Consider the following 14,457-nt stretch of genomic DNA (forward strand, 5'->3'; position numbering starts at 1 on the left):
AGTAAAAAGAAAATAAATAAAACTGTCTTGGTACAAAGATCATTTAAGATCATTAACACAACTGAGTCACATTAGATGAGAAAAGAAATTGGACTGAACACTGCCCAAGGCGGGATTTGACCAGTGCCTCACAAACATGGTTCATCTGCACAGTCCGTCGTACCACCAAGTACATGCTGAAAATATTGAGAAGAAACAAAGCGTTACCATCACAATAGATGCCAGAAGTGAAAGGGATCATTCGAAGATAATTTACGAAAACCAACTTACTTTGGGTTAGGCTTAGGGGGTAGAGTTAAGGGTTAGTGTTAGTAGTTTGAGTTTCAAACTGCTGTTAGGGTTTCAAAGTCAGGTTTCAATGACTCAATGGCTTCAGATTGTGTTTTTCCTATTCACGTCTGATTAGTATTCGGTATTGTGACAAACGACTGCCACATTTTGAGGAAAAAGAAATGTGACAAGAACAGTGTTGACAACATTTTACTGGAGAATGATGAAATGCCAGAAGCTTTCATGTACAGTATGCACCGATGGCGGCAGACTTCACGGAAGGAAAACGATGCAAATAAAATATAAAAGGCACAAAAAGCTGTCAGACAACAACTTTTCGCAGAGTCATCAAATACGAAGCTGCATCGGTCAACAGACAAGTTTTCTCCTTTCCCGCAGTTTATTTTTGGACAGCCACAAATGTATCTTCTCCAAGCCCGCCAGCTTATTTCTTCTTCTTCTCCTGCGTGCTGGTGAACCACTGGTCCAGCAGCTTCTTGCTGTAGTAGATCTGCCACCCGTGCACCTGCACGGAAATGACGATCGCCAAGTACATAATCGTCACCGCTGCGAAGCCGAAGATGAAGCGGTAAGCTTTGCCATGTCGGTACAGCTGCTGAGCCACGGGGAACATCTCCATGCTGCCGTAGATGAGCGGCGCCACCGAGAACAGCCCGGAGCTGATCATGGAAATGACCAGGTAGCTGATGTTGTTGCGGGGCAAAGCCATGAAGCTGAAGACGGTGGGGATAACACTGAGGAGGTAAGGGTACTCCCACTGGTACGGTGAGGCGACAGTTTTGTGGGACACAAGACCCAGCTGGCTCACTGTCACCTGACACACAACGAAACACTTTAGAAGAAGCCCAGCGGTCACTCGGCAATGAGATTCTACCTGAGCTGCCATCAGCACCCACACCAGCAAGTGGACCATGTTGAGTTTCCGGATTTCGGACTTGAGGGCCACGCTGGAAGAACACGTAATGAAACTTGAATATTTATGTTACTGATATGACTGACCTACCTCATTTGGTAGTGTGAGGCCACTCGTTCCCTGTGTTCAAAGTCACTGCCGTCCGTGCCTGTTGCACGCGGTCCCGCTCGGGAAGCCATGGCTCGCTTCTACTTGACAGACAATCCAAAAGTTAGACGATTTTAGGTTAGTGTTATTTCTCAAGTCTGGCATGAGTTTCATTTGACGAGATCATGCTAACATTTTTTGTGATCTAACATTGCTCGTTTTTTGTTCTGATGTGGAAATATAATTTCTTGAGTGCGATCATTTTCTGTAAACAATGTGAAACAAAGTCATAATGTGACTCGACTTAATCCTAAAACTTTTTTCAATGTGGTAGCAACTTGCTTCCATAGTAAAGCTTGCGTTGAACTACAATGCAAAGCAGAATAGTGTTTTTATTCAAGGAATTCTCATGAGATCATCTCATATTCAAAGCCGCTCGCAGACATAGAAAGCTGCTTGAGAGGCCAGTTGAATTATTTTGAAGGTGTCTAACCGTTTAGAGGTCAGATCAGTTCTTCATCAACACTACACGTGTAGTGTTACCCCGTTCCACTCCTCCACTTTCGTGTTGACTGCACTCCGTGCGATGAATGGCTAAAAAGCCATTGCCAAGCAGGTTTAATTCTAAGGCTGTCCAGGAGTTATTAATTTGGGTTTTGTCTTGCAACAGCTTGCAAAAGGCATCGTCAACAGCAACCAACTAGCACTTAGCTAGCACATGGCAATATTTATGTGCGATGAATATAATACAAACATTTATTTTAAGTTCAAGACGACGTAATTGCACTTACGTGTTCGTCGATTCCGCTAACTATGGGAAGGTTGTGCACACCGACGGCTTCGGTGTACGGAAGAGGAAAGCGGTCGACATCACCAACTGATTGGTCAATAAACTTATTCGTTATTGTTTTAACGGCGGTTGCAAACTGTAATTGCACACTACCGCTACCTATTGCTTTGGAATGCTTACTGCGTTGACGTTGTACACCAAGGGGCAAGCACCACCTAAAACTAATAAAACAAAACAAGTATAAATGCAAAAGTAAACACCAGACAGAGTTTTTTTGTTTAGTCCTGAAAGGTATGTTTAATATTTTATGCCATTGTAGCATCATACACAGTTTGAACAATAACACTGATTAAATATAGAAGGGGAACCCCGGCCCAAATTATACTTCAATTAAAATTATTAGTATTGCACATAAAATTTCTCTATGACATACAGAGCTGTAAGATGAATGTGAATGTTTTTTACTTGATAGCTAAATACAACTAAACTGTACTACATGTGGATGAAAAAAAAGTTTGAACAGTGCTTCTTTTGTCATGTGACATTGACAATTATTGAACTGATCAGTTCATTTACATTCATCATTTTACAAATTAAGAAAAGAAAAAAAAAGAGCTCCAATTTTCAAATTCAAATATATTTTTAAATATATATTTTTTGCCTTTAATTTTTAGCAGGAATTTAACACCAGGCAGCATTTGTCCTGCAAACAAAATGTTTGTATGCAAAGAAAAAGCTGAAGCATGAGTCAACGGCCGATTGTCATTTCATCCATCTTCTCAAAATCCTCAAATAAAACATTCACCACAGTGAAGATCCTTTTTGGACTAGTAACTGTGCAATTATCACATCAAAAGACACTTTGCTCATGTGTAAATACAGATGTCACGATTTCTACAAAATATTAGTCAAAGATAGTGACGATGTTCCCAAAGCACATCCAAACAGGTTCACTTCATTTGCCGCTTGTCATGATACAAGTATAAATACAAGTGCTTTCAATTAGATTGGGTACAATAAGTATCCAGAAAAAATGGCGTGGACGTACTGACTGGCGTAAAGTCCTGCTGCCTGCTCAGACGGCAGCTGCAAGTGCACGATGTCGGCCTGCTGTAACGGGAGCACGGCGCTACCGGATGCCTGGTCCAGCAAGCCCTTGACGCATTCATCGTAAGTGTACATCATTGGCTCGTTGTTCTTCATCAGTGCCACCCACACGTTACTCCCTTTGCAGTGGACGTGGTAAGAAAAATAGTAAACCCCTGGTACACTGCATGTAAAAACACCAGTTTGAGGATTGTAGTCCTGGTTGCCATTCTGTAGGATTTTGTCGAAGATCACGGGGGAACCGACAGATGGAAATGGATTTGTGAGCTTTGCTGTGAAAGCTGGCATCTCCAAGGCATTTCCACCAGTGTTTCCACTATACCTTGCCTTTTTGTACGCTTGTTTTTGACTGCTGTATGGACCCGACACTGCAAGGGTTTGGCTGAGGTCAGGATATGTTGCAGGGAGTCCTGGAGGACCAGGGGGTCCAGGTTGCCCTGGTTGTCCAGGAAGTCCCTGAGGTCCAATAGGGCCAGTGTTACCCTTAGGACCAATTTGACCCACAGGTCCAGGTGTTCCCTCACCAGGATAGCCTGGTAAACCAGAAGGGCCTGTTTCCCCCTTTAGACCAGGCATTCCTGGAGGTCCTATTGGGCCACCTGGTCCTGAAAGTCCTGGGATCCCTTGTGGTCCGTGATGGCCTTTATCACCAGGTTGGCCTACTGCTCCTCTTGGCCCAGGTAATCCTGCTGTACCGGGGGCACCATTTAAACCCCTGTTACCTGGTTCCCCCTTTGGGCCCACGGGTCCTTGAAATCCTCTCGGTCCAGGTTGTCCGACCTCGCCTATGAAGCCTGACTGTCCTGGAAGGCCTGGTAACCCTGAATCCCCTTTCAATCCAGGATTTCCTCTCGGCCCAAGGTCACCATCATCGCCCTTTTGCCCTGGGAAGCCAATGCTGCCTGGTGGCCCCATTGGGCCTGGCTGACCAGGTCTGCCACTAGAACCTGTCTGACCAATAACACCTGGAAGGCCTGAATGACCCTTTTCTCCTTTTAGACCTGTTGATCCAGGAACACCGCTGTGTCCTTTGTGACCCATGGGTCCTGGAAAGCCTTGTTTGCCATAACCAGGCAAACCTGGACTTCCTGGTAATCCTGGAGAGCCTGGTGCACCTTTGCTTCCAGGAAGCCCAGGTTGACCAGGAAAGCCATCTTTCCCTGCTTTTCCAATTCCAGATGAGCCCGGTGGACCCGGTTGGCCTTTGTCACCGGGTGGTCCTGCTGGTCCTGGCTGTCCACGAGCACCAATTTTTCCTGGCATTCCCGGATGCCCGGGTTGACCATTGACACCAGGTTTGCCAATCCCAGGCATCCCAACATGTCCAGGTGGACCCGGTGGTCCACTAGGTCCTTTCAACCCAGGCAAACCAGGTATGCCAATTCCTTTTTCTCCTTTGAGGCCTGGATGACCAGAAAGCCCAGGAGGACCTCTTTGACCCGGCTCACCTTGAACACCCACCTGTCCTGGCAGACCTTGACCTCCAACCTTCGCAATTCCAGGGAGGCCGGGTGGACCCGGACGTCCCTGAGGACCAGGAAGTCCATTTGGGCCCTCACGACCACTAGGTCCTGATTCACCTTGTGGCCCAGGCAATCCAGGTCCTCCTGGTTTTCCAGGCAATCCTGGCAGTCCTGGTTTGCCTATTCCCGGATACCCTTGAGGACCAGTGGGACCTGGTTTTCCTGGTATTCCTTGCAATCCCTGTCCCGGTAGCCCTGGTGGTCCCTGAGGTCCCGGTGGGCCTTGAATGCCAGGAGGTCCTTCTCCACTAGAAACATGGGGAGGTGGACCTTTGGCTCCTCTGAATGTTTGCCCTTAAAAACAAAGACAATTTGGTCATGAGAGGTGAGGATTCAATCCAGATGAAGAATCAGTCCTCAGCTCTTTAGTGATTTCATTTGAAAATAGAGAGACCTTTGCTTTCCGTCAATAGCCGCTCTTTGCCCAACTCAAATGGAAGCTGAGGGAGCTCCATACCGTACTGACCCAGTAACGGCATCTCGTTTCCTGAGAAGGGCTGTTGTGGATGGCCATCGTTGTACTGCGGTTGCGGCTGGTATTGTTGCGATGATGTTTTGCTTCTGGAGAATGCGCCACCGTGGGCCAGATGGACCACAGCGATGAGTATGTGGATGGGATGGAGGACTGCAGGAACCATATTCTACTGTGGAGAAGAAAAAAATAAAATACAACCAGGAAGTGGATCAGTTTTGCGACATCATAGCCTCCTTACAAAATAGATTGAATGTATTTTTTATGGCAGAGTGACAGAAAAAAATAAACCTAGCATTGCTTAATTAACAAATCAAAAGTTTGAATCTTCTAGCTACAAGTGCCACGTTTGCTTACTTTCAGAGTTCTCCTTGCCGAGTAAACGTCTTTGTCCACTGCCTGGCCCGCCTTACATTAGGTTGCTTCTCGGACTCGTTTCCAAGGCATGAGTGGGGAGGTGGCCATGTAGAGACGACGCCGGTCTGGTCTCGGCTCTGTCTAAAAAAATGAATTTCAGGTAAGTTCAAGATCAAATAGTTTCTTCTTCACCTTGTAGTGACGTATGATTGTCACAAGCGTTTCTTTAACTGATTCCCAATGTAAAGATCCAGCACCATGGACAGAACCCCACAAGTTTTACATCATCTTAGCATCCTGTTATGGTCCAGGAAAAGCAGCAGGATAACTAAATGAAGCATGGTGAGCAGTGATGGGAAGCCACATTCTAGGCCAAGCATTGGCTTTGACGCAAAAAAAAATAAAAATAAAAAGGATCTAATACATTGCAAGACTTAGGTTATTAGGTTATTCCTCATTCTGTAGGAATCATCCTAGTCCGATATGGGAAGTATTCAGTCAGTGGAGATTTTAAAGTCATATTTTAACATCCACAAAATAAATTTACTTCCTTATCACGTTCAAAAGTTCTTTTGAATTTGGAAGTCTCGGTATAATTTGAAAAGTGTTTATGTTTATTGTACAAAAAGCTGTTCAATGAATATTTCTGTTGTTGGAATGATACAAAATGCAAACTTGAAAAATTGTCACTTTTTATTTTATTTTATTTGTAAAATTATTTTTGAAGGTTGTTAATAATGAATTGTTTTTTGTTTTTGTTTGCTTGTTTGTTTTTCTCACATTTAGAAACTGGTAGCTTAAATACATTTTATTTGTGAAGAAAAACAACTACAAAATGGCCAGGCTTAAATAAGCTTTTGCCAGCGCCATATTTTGTCACCGCTCATTAAATCGCTGATAATTGTTGAATATATTACTGTGTGGTAACGGGAAAAAAAAATAAAAATTCTACTAGTATCAATAACTACAATAACAAACTGACCACTTTTGGAAGTTAGCAGTTGTGGTCCATCTGGCACATCATCGTTCAACAATCAACACATTTGAGAACAAGACCAGCCTCTTTCAGTGGAATGTTAAAAACAATGTGCAGAGCTTTGAAATGTTTCTGGACCCTAAACTCAGGTTGGATCTGACCTCCAAGAATGCATCAATCCAAACCGACTGGATCAAGCGAGCTCATTCGTCAAGGTGAATACACACCAGAGACCGTCCAGAATAAATGAGTCGGCTTCTCTTATTTCCTTGCATGATGTTGAGGATCTGGCACCAAAAAAAAAACCTTACAGATGCCTTTTGAAGCCCCACCTGATGCTTCCAGATGGTCTACTTTAAGAGTCTTTGAAGCACAATATGCTCAGAGCCCAGACTATGTTTGACATGCAACACTCAGCTGATCAGCGAACAAGAACCGAGGCCAAGACATCTGGGAAAGACACCTGTGTGTATTTGTGCCTCCAATACACAATGTAACACACACACACACGCAACGTGTCTGACGAATGTCCACGTCACCTTCCGTCTCGCCTCAGTTTTTATTTCCGACGAATGTCAACAATTGGATTGATTTCCCTGCACGCTTCGCAGCCATAATTTCTCGGCAGAACCTTGTGCGCTTGCTTTGGCTCCTATTTACGTTGGCTCCCAAAAGCACTCGGCCGCGTTTTATGGATTGGATGGGCCAATAAAAACATGCGATCACTATGGGAAATTCTCAAATTTACAGCTGCAATAGTTTAATTCTAGATCGTGATATTAATATTAGTGGGCGATACAGAGGAGACATTGTTGAGAACTAATTGTTTTCCCAACATTGCAGACTTCAATACATTTAATAACCAGCATTTCTGGTGCATGTGATGTATTTTATTTTACATATTATATTAATATGGCTTGCTCCTGTTGATTCAGATGGGACAGTTTTATTATTATTCATTTTTTGTCAATTTGTATAATTTCTATAATAGTGATGTGATGGTGGTGATATTAAGAGGTCGACTGAGTCACGTATGTAAGACCCAGCCGGTGATCCGCCGCTGGTCTCACCAGAACCTAATCTCTCACAACTACGCCCATCGGTCTTGACCTGTACCCACCCAGAATACGAGGCCAAATGTTCCAATAAAATACTGCAAGTACGAGCTCAACTATAAGAACCCAACCGGCTTCTATCTGCAAAGCTGAGATAATTACCAAAGCGTATTTTCCAACCCAACTTGCAAGAGAGGAGCATGTCTATGACTCAACAAAAAAGCAGGCAGCAGTGTGGTGGGATCAAGAAGCACATTCCCTCCGAGCTACATCAACTCTTCCTGTCCAGGAGGCAGAAGGGAGCCAGCGAACCGAATGTGGGGCACAGGACAAAGACATTAACAATAACAAGGCAGCAAAATAGAAAAGTCTGGGCCTGCTCAGGGAAGCGTCTGGTCCTCCCCTCCTTTGTAACCGTCAATGACAAGATCCAACAATAACACCAGCGCTGCCAATCTCCAGCATGTCAAGATGACGTGTTGTTGCCTGTCACGTCTTTTTCTTACAAAAGCACGTCCCTAATCAAATTAAGCACTGAAAAAAAAGCATCAGGACCATCCCATGTCAAGTTTGGCAGGTGCGCAGACAGAAATCGGGACAGACAAAAACACGCGTCGCTGAGTTTCAGTTTGGCAGCTTTCACGCCCTGCATGATGATCACTTCACATTCTGGATGCACAAAAAAATCTTCCACTGCTGACAAAACAATGCAGGTTTGCGGCGAGGAAGCCCCGTTTCTGACTCTGAGTCTTTTAATATCGGCAAGGAGATAATGCAAATAAAGTGAGGCTGAAGCCAGACATGCCAGAAACACACAAAACAACTTTGCGTGCACTTCTTACCTGTACGTGAGTTGCTGCCCGATTACAGAGTGGGTGGATGTCGCACAAAACTTTGATCGTGGTGAGGCTTTTATGTGCAGGAGGGAGGAGCTGCGGAAGCAGAAGACGGAGCCCAAATACTGTAAAAAAAATAGCCACAGGATCTGCTTGAGAATGCGGAGTTAGAAAACGGAACGTTTGCTGGAACATACTTCATTCGGCCTCAATAATATCAAGTTGCTATTAAATTGTTAATCTCCATCCGATATAAAAGATAATTTTCTGACTCGATACGACAATACCCGGAGCCAAATATTTTAGCATCACTATGACGCATTTCAACGAGACAACAATGCAACTACCAGTAAGTCATAAAACAAAAAACATAAAGTGCATAATTTCTCCCAACTGTGAGATTGTGACTGAGTCTTTGAACTTTTGCTCAACTTCGTGCTTATTTCAATGTGCCATTTCCCACGACGGACAGATGGTTCACATTAAAGCAATCATTTTTTGTGCTGCTTTAAAAAAAAAAAATCACTTTAGCCGCTCCAGGACAAAAAACACACGCATATGTCGATTTAAAGTCGTTGTCACAGAAAACAGTTGCGGCATAGAGCTGAAACTGATTATTATTTCCCTGCATCAATCACGTTCACGACCGTGCACACCGCAGAGAGGAAACAGTCGGCAAGAAAATCGTGACGTCACAGCTATACAGTACGTACCAACGCAAATATATTCTTTCGCAAGGCCCAATATTCTTTAGTCTCCACTTTTTCAATCATGAAACCTGTTAAGTGGATTTTTTTTTACTTCCAAACCACGTGGTGCAAAAGATGCTGCCCCCCTTTTTTTTTTAAATTTTTTTTTTTTTACTGTGCATGACATTGAAACGTTCCAAGGGCAAAATTGGGACGGATTACTGGAAATCACTTTCCACATCTCCAAAATCCACATACCCTTGAGCAAGGCACGAAAGCTTCACATTGACATCTCTCCTTGGAGTGTAACCTGAATTTCCCCTTATGGGAAAAATTAAAGTATTAATTTTTCTGGCTGTTACATTAGGGAAGAAAAGGAAACGATGACGTCACAGAAATTTCAGCTGGTTGAAAGAAAACATGTGGAGGAATTTAGTTACAAGGTCAGTGAGGAAATCATCAGATAGAGTTTCCCAGTCATTACATCGTCTCGCTGCTCTTTTGTCTGCATCTTAATCTCTTCACATCTACCACAAATACACGTACCAATCAAAAGAAAATAGAAAGTGCATCCAGGACAGACCACTGGAAAAGAACCTGAACTGAAATCACTGAAAATCTTTCCAATTTCTGCATTGGGTGGAATTTTTCCAATGTGTCAAGAATCAAAGTCGACTATTGTGTCCCGCTCATCTACCCCCCCCCCCCTTTTTTTAATAAACTAGACGGCATCAAGTGGGAAAGCATTTAAATGTGTGTTGTTGGATTGTAGCTACAGTGTGGATGATTTGTTAGCTGCTTTCCAAAGCAAACAACAAGCTAACTCCAGCAGACTTCATCATAAGGGAAACAAGGAAGGACGCCTCACACTGCACTTTCTAATTAAAAAGTGTTTTGGGTAATGTGATCCTCGAGACGTTTACTTTGGAACAAATATGGCTCAACACGTGTTGTAGCCACAGTGGCTATCAAAAGTCCACACACCCCTGTTCAAATGCCAGGTTTTTGTGGTATGGGGGAAAAAAGATAAATCAAAAACTCTCTCTCTCTCTGCCAAAATTATTTGTAGTCAAATTAATCCATAATTTAAATATTTTAACCTATGTTGAGGGTTTAAGGACTTCCGCTAAAAAAAAAAAAAAAGACTGATTTACATAATGCAAGACTGACAGGAAATTGAGGGTCAGGGGCTCCCTGGGCTCTGCTTGTCCTGCTTTGATAAACCAAAAGTGCTCTCTCTTCGTTTGCCAGCAGAGCCCGTTTTTACTGGCCTGCCTCGGTGGAGACACACACAGGCAGATTCCATGCAGGCGGTGTTGACAGAGCAAAAAGTGAGCACCCGTGATGCGGGATGCTTGGACTTGACAGAGGCCAATCGGCACAGTGGTTAGGTCAGAAAGCGGAACTACTTAAGGATCATTACTCTTAATAACAGGACAAAGAAGGCATTTTCGGCATTTGTGAACGTGCGGCTTACAAAAAGAAAAAAAAATGTTGAGGCTCAAGGTTAAATATCAGCCCGACAGACGGTAGTTACTGAAAGCGTAATAATGCTCGCTGCGCCCAAGTTAACTCAACTCGACAATTCAAGCAAATTACGACTGATCTTTGCACAAATTGCAAGTCAACAGAACCTTGGCATTCTCACCTAGAAACAAAGTTTTGAGTCTATATGTTTTGACTGAAGGAAACAAAAAGATAATACGTTGGCATTGCGGCGCTACTGTAGGATTTTTTTTTTCTGTGGTGGACTCAATGATATCTCAGTGGGTCTGCAAAACAATGATAAAAAATATTTCAGGTGGTGCGCACCAGTGTTGGCAAAGCACCCGTGCACTCCACACGCTTCGCTTTTTACCCGCATGCAACTCACTATTTCCTATTGCAATAATAATTAACTACTGCTGTGCAAAAGATAAGACGTGGCTCACACTTAATTAAAGCACATTTTTATTTATTTATTTGGAGGCCTAAAACATATTACTAAAACTTGAAGTAAAAACATTTAAAGTGGCTGTGTCCCGTCACTTCCTATTGGCAATCCTCTTGGAGCGTCTTAGCACAATATTTGGTTGTTCCTCCTTTTTTTCATCCTGCTGCTGCTCAAGTCGCCTTCCTGCCGGCCGACCACGCTTCACCTCATCCGCCTGTTTGACACTTTGCACTGGCGATGTCGCTAGCGCGGTTTCCTGTGTGACGGCCTTTGGTCTCCCTCGGGCGCCTCGCTTAGGTTTCGACTGATCCGCCCTTGTCTGCTGTCCTGCGGCTCCTTTGGGAGTCTTCTCCACTTTGGACTTTGAGGGGTGGTTTGAACCTTTGCCTGCTGGTTTTCTGCTGGTCGGGAGGTCAGTCCTTGGCGCTGCGTTCGTAACAACCTCTTGTTTGGTTGCACCCTTGCCTGTTGCTTTCCTGCTGGTCGGCAGATTTGTCTTTGGCGCCGTGGGGGTCACAACCTCTTGTCTGTCCATCTAGTCAAATATTTAACAGTGTTAAGACCTATTGTGAAATTCCCACGTTGTAGCCGAACTCTTGCCTCTATTTGAGCCAGTTTAGATTTGAGGTCTGCTAAATCTCTCATCAGCTGCTGAATGGTGGTCTAAAACCCAAGAGAAGCGTTGCAATTGAAATGTTTTCATTTATTGCGGTTGTGGTCCTCACCTTGTAACCAACAAGTTGCTCCGCTAGATGTTCTCTCTCATTTGTGTCCTCCTTTCTCCTTAGATGCACATATGTTTAAAATTTAAGGATGGGATTTTGTCAAAATGACGTCATAGGACACGCTAAGTGCAAATATATACCAACTGGTCTCCTTCTGACTGACTGCTTGCTTCTTCCCCTTCTTCTTGCTCGGTGCTCGGTCCACATCTTCCTTGCTCACAATGGCCAGCAGTGAGACGGCCTTTAGCTCCAACACTTTGACCGATGAGTACAAGGATCCAAGTACCTTCTTGTGATGCGCCACCAGCTCAGAGTAGGATGAAGACTGACAGGCGCAAAACATTTGGAAGTGGTAAATTAACAGTGATAAAGACACTACACCTTTATATAAAATTTAAAAAAAAGAAAAGGGAGAATACCAATTGAGGAAAGCATAAAGTTGTCGGTGTGAGAAAGTAAAGCTAAGGAGCGCTCTCAGCTCACCTTCTGAAGTTCAGCTTGCTCGTTGTCCCCGGGGTACAACATGGACTCCAAGACCAGCTCCGTTTGCATCATGTTTCGCAACTCCACCAGCTCTCCCTGAAGAGAACGTCCCTAAATTACCTTCTCAACTTACGCATGTGAATCACTTCAACTCAAATCCAACCTCGAGCTGCTTTATTTGCTTCTCCACCTGCATCTTCATCATGAAGTCCAGGTCACTTGTTGTTAACTGATAATCTTTCATGCCGTTCACCAAGGAATCAGAGAAAGCTCCTAAAACTTGCAAAAACGCAAACATTCTGTTGTCTTCTGTCGTGCTGGGGTGTTATAACTAAAATGCATCCAATAATCCGATCTGTCCGTTTGTTTGTCCTCGGTTCAACAACGTTTTAGGTTTTGCAGCATAATTGAAAAGGCCAAACCTGGTTTTGTGTCGTTAACCTGAAAGACGTCTGGGTCAGGGTGCTCACTGCTGCCCCCCTTTGGATGACAGTCGCAGGTCTTGGTTAAAGGAACCACTTGGACTGCAAACGAATCAACGAAGTCAAACAACAGACTCACCTCTGGGTCCTGTTTGAATTCCACAATGTGACTTTTCTCATCTTCATTGGGAAATTCCAAGCGTTGCTTCACTTGGAAAGGAGGCGGTGTCCTAGGCAGTTGTCGGCCGGTTGGGATGTAGTGCAAACTCCCTTTCAGCTTCTTCAAACTATTTCCAGCCATGTGGAATGCGCGAGGTAACAAAGCACTTTGGAACTCCTGCTAAAACGGTTGGCGTCTTTCCCTGCTGCTTTAACCACTCGATTGAGTTCACCTGAGGGCGCAATACTGACAGCTGGCCACTAGACGGCAGCAGAGTTCCACAATTTGATGGTGCATTCTGATTGGGCCTTTTGCGTGCGTTCTGGTATGGCGTACAGGCTAATAACGCCCACTGCGGAATAGCCCCCCACCCCGTTTTTTTTTTTCTTTTTCGGAATACCCCTTTTCATGTTACGTCGAGTTGAAAATACACAAGCAAAATGGGGGAGCGAGCTTAAGACATTCCCTATCATGGCCACGTTGAAGAGAATTTTTTGATGTCCGTTCCAAGAATGCTGCAGTGCTCAGCAGGGAAGCAGATTCAGTGACAGGCTGCTGTCATTGCCCGGCCCCGCTGATAAATTGAAAAAACGTCCCCCTCGCTTGTGCCATGTGGCGTTTTAATTCCACCGCTATCATATTCATTCCCTCTACTTTATACTGTAGTAGCAACAACTTGCACATACATCTACACAACTAATCTGGTTGTGTGCTAAGAAAACTTTTCATAGCCTATTTAGGATCTCCTAAAACCTTCTACAATTTTTTTTCTAATTTTGTTCATTCTCACTTCTTTCAATCTTTCGGTTTTCCACTTGTTTAAAGTATCGAGGTAAATACTTGAACTTTGAACTTTGGTTTTGGCAGCAGAATCACAGATATCCACTATACAAGGCAGGTGGGCATGTGGCCGAACGGAAAGCCAACTATCTTTAACCTGCCCGTGTCACACTGCCAGTCCCGCATGTTTTCTGGCACTCCAGGAACTTGAAAGGCGAGCGCTGCGTCGTAAATACTTCTGTTTTTAAACTCCTTGCTCCCATGATGCCGTGGACGAGAGGAAGAGAGAGAAAAGGGTCACGCGTTGCTGCTGTGTAAAATTTGCTTTGGGAACAAATTGGAGCTCAGGTTCGAGCGTGTAGTAGTATCTCCGGTTATTGGACTTGCAAACACAAACATCACAGACGCTCTTTAGTGTCCTAAAAAGCCCATCGCTTCCTTTGTTGCACCGTGTGCTGTATTGAGCGGGAAGCTCATAAAGGGATGGAAACATGCTCAGACTTTTGGCTCCATGGCAGACAGGGGGAGGGCTGAGAAGCTCATTTCTTCATATTAAAATCTGAATCGATTGACAACCTCCACAGTGGCAGGTTTGAATGACTATGGACCAGAAGGCCTCACTTCATGGTCGTGAAGTACCTTGAGAAGCTGAAGGTGGCGCCGCTCACAAACTACGACATGGACTTTCGTCAGTATGCCTACAAGAAGAAGCGCTCCACTGATGACATCATCACAGCCCACACCCACCTGCAAATTCCTACACCCGCCTGCTCTTTTGGAATTTCTCCTCTACCAGGATGCCACAGAATCTGGTGCAAAAGATGACAACTTTTGGCCTGAGTCCATCATTGGGAAACT

At 44.2% G+C, this 14,457-nt stretch overlaps 3 protein-coding genes across 13 annotated transcripts; all 3 read right to left on the reverse strand.

The window, feature by feature from the left end:
- Positions 1-580: 580 nt before the first annotated feature.
- jagn1b (jagunal homolog 1b) lies at positions 581-2,238 on the reverse strand. The gene is made up of 4 exons (XM_088363540.1): positions 2,083-2,238; positions 1,295-1,392; positions 1,166-1,238; positions 581-1,105 (listed from the first exon to the last, which is right to left on the reverse strand). The coding sequence occupies exons 2-4, from the start codon at positions 1,381-1,383 to the stop codon at positions 716-718; spliced, it is 552 nt and encodes a 183-aa protein (XP_088219666.1). The 5' UTR covers positions 1,384-1,392; positions 2,083-2,238; the 3' UTR covers positions 581-715.
- A 112-nt stretch (positions 2,239-2,350) lies between these two features.
- Positions 2,351-8,544, reverse strand: LOC148401592 (uncharacterized). 5 transcript variants are annotated; one of them, XM_088363467.1, is made up of 4 exons: positions 8,414-8,544; positions 5,541-5,681; positions 5,106-5,352; positions 2,351-5,005 (listed from the first exon to the last, which is right to left on the reverse strand). In XM_088363467.1, the coding sequence occupies exons 3-4, from the start codon at positions 5,347-5,349 to the stop codon at positions 3,084-3,086; spliced, it is 2,166 nt and encodes a 721-aa protein (XP_088219593.1). In that variant the 5' UTR covers positions 5,350-5,352; positions 5,541-5,681; positions 8,414-8,544; the 3' UTR covers positions 2,351-3,083. The 5 variants fall into 5 exon arrangements, with proteins under 5 accessions (XP_088219593.1, XP_088219610.1, XP_088219602.1 ...); XM_088363484.1 differs by having other exon boundaries at positions 5,178-5,355; XM_088363476.1 differs by having other exon boundaries at positions 5,169-5,355.
- Positions 8,545-11,023: 2,479 nt separating this feature from the next.
- LOC148401593 (uncharacterized) lies at positions 11,024-13,108 on the reverse strand. 7 transcript variants are annotated; one of them, XM_088369799.1, is made up of 9 exons: positions 12,799-13,108; positions 12,660-12,717; positions 12,401-12,516; positions 12,238-12,333; positions 12,041-12,079; positions 11,895-11,965; positions 11,755-11,812; positions 11,630-11,692; positions 11,024-11,564 (listed from the first exon to the last, which is right to left on the reverse strand). In XM_088369799.1, the coding sequence occupies exons 1-9, from the start codon at positions 12,958-12,960 to the stop codon at positions 11,121-11,123; spliced, it is 1,107 nt and encodes a 368-aa protein (XP_088225925.1). In that variant the 5' UTR covers positions 12,961-13,108; the 3' UTR covers positions 11,024-11,120. The 7 variants fall into 7 exon arrangements, 6 of the variants coding, with proteins under 6 accessions (XP_088225925.1, XP_088225926.1, XP_088225927.1 ...); XM_088369800.1 differs by having other exon boundaries at positions 11,024-11,410; positions 11,489-11,564; positions 11,895-12,079; positions 12,799-13,106; XM_088369801.1 differs by lacking the exon at positions 11,630-11,692 and having other exon boundaries at positions 11,024-11,410; positions 11,489-11,564; positions 11,895-12,079; positions 12,799-13,107.
- Positions 13,109-14,457: the final 1,349 nt, after the last annotated feature.

Source organism: Syngnathus floridae, chromosome 2 (genome assembly GCF_059516105.1).
Source record: "Syngnathus floridae isolate MCC-2025c chromosome 2, RoL_Sflo_1.0, whole genome shotgun sequence".
NCBI classification, from domain to species: domain Eukaryota; kingdom Metazoa; phylum Chordata; class Actinopteri; order Syngnathiformes; family Syngnathidae; genus Syngnathus; species Syngnathus floridae.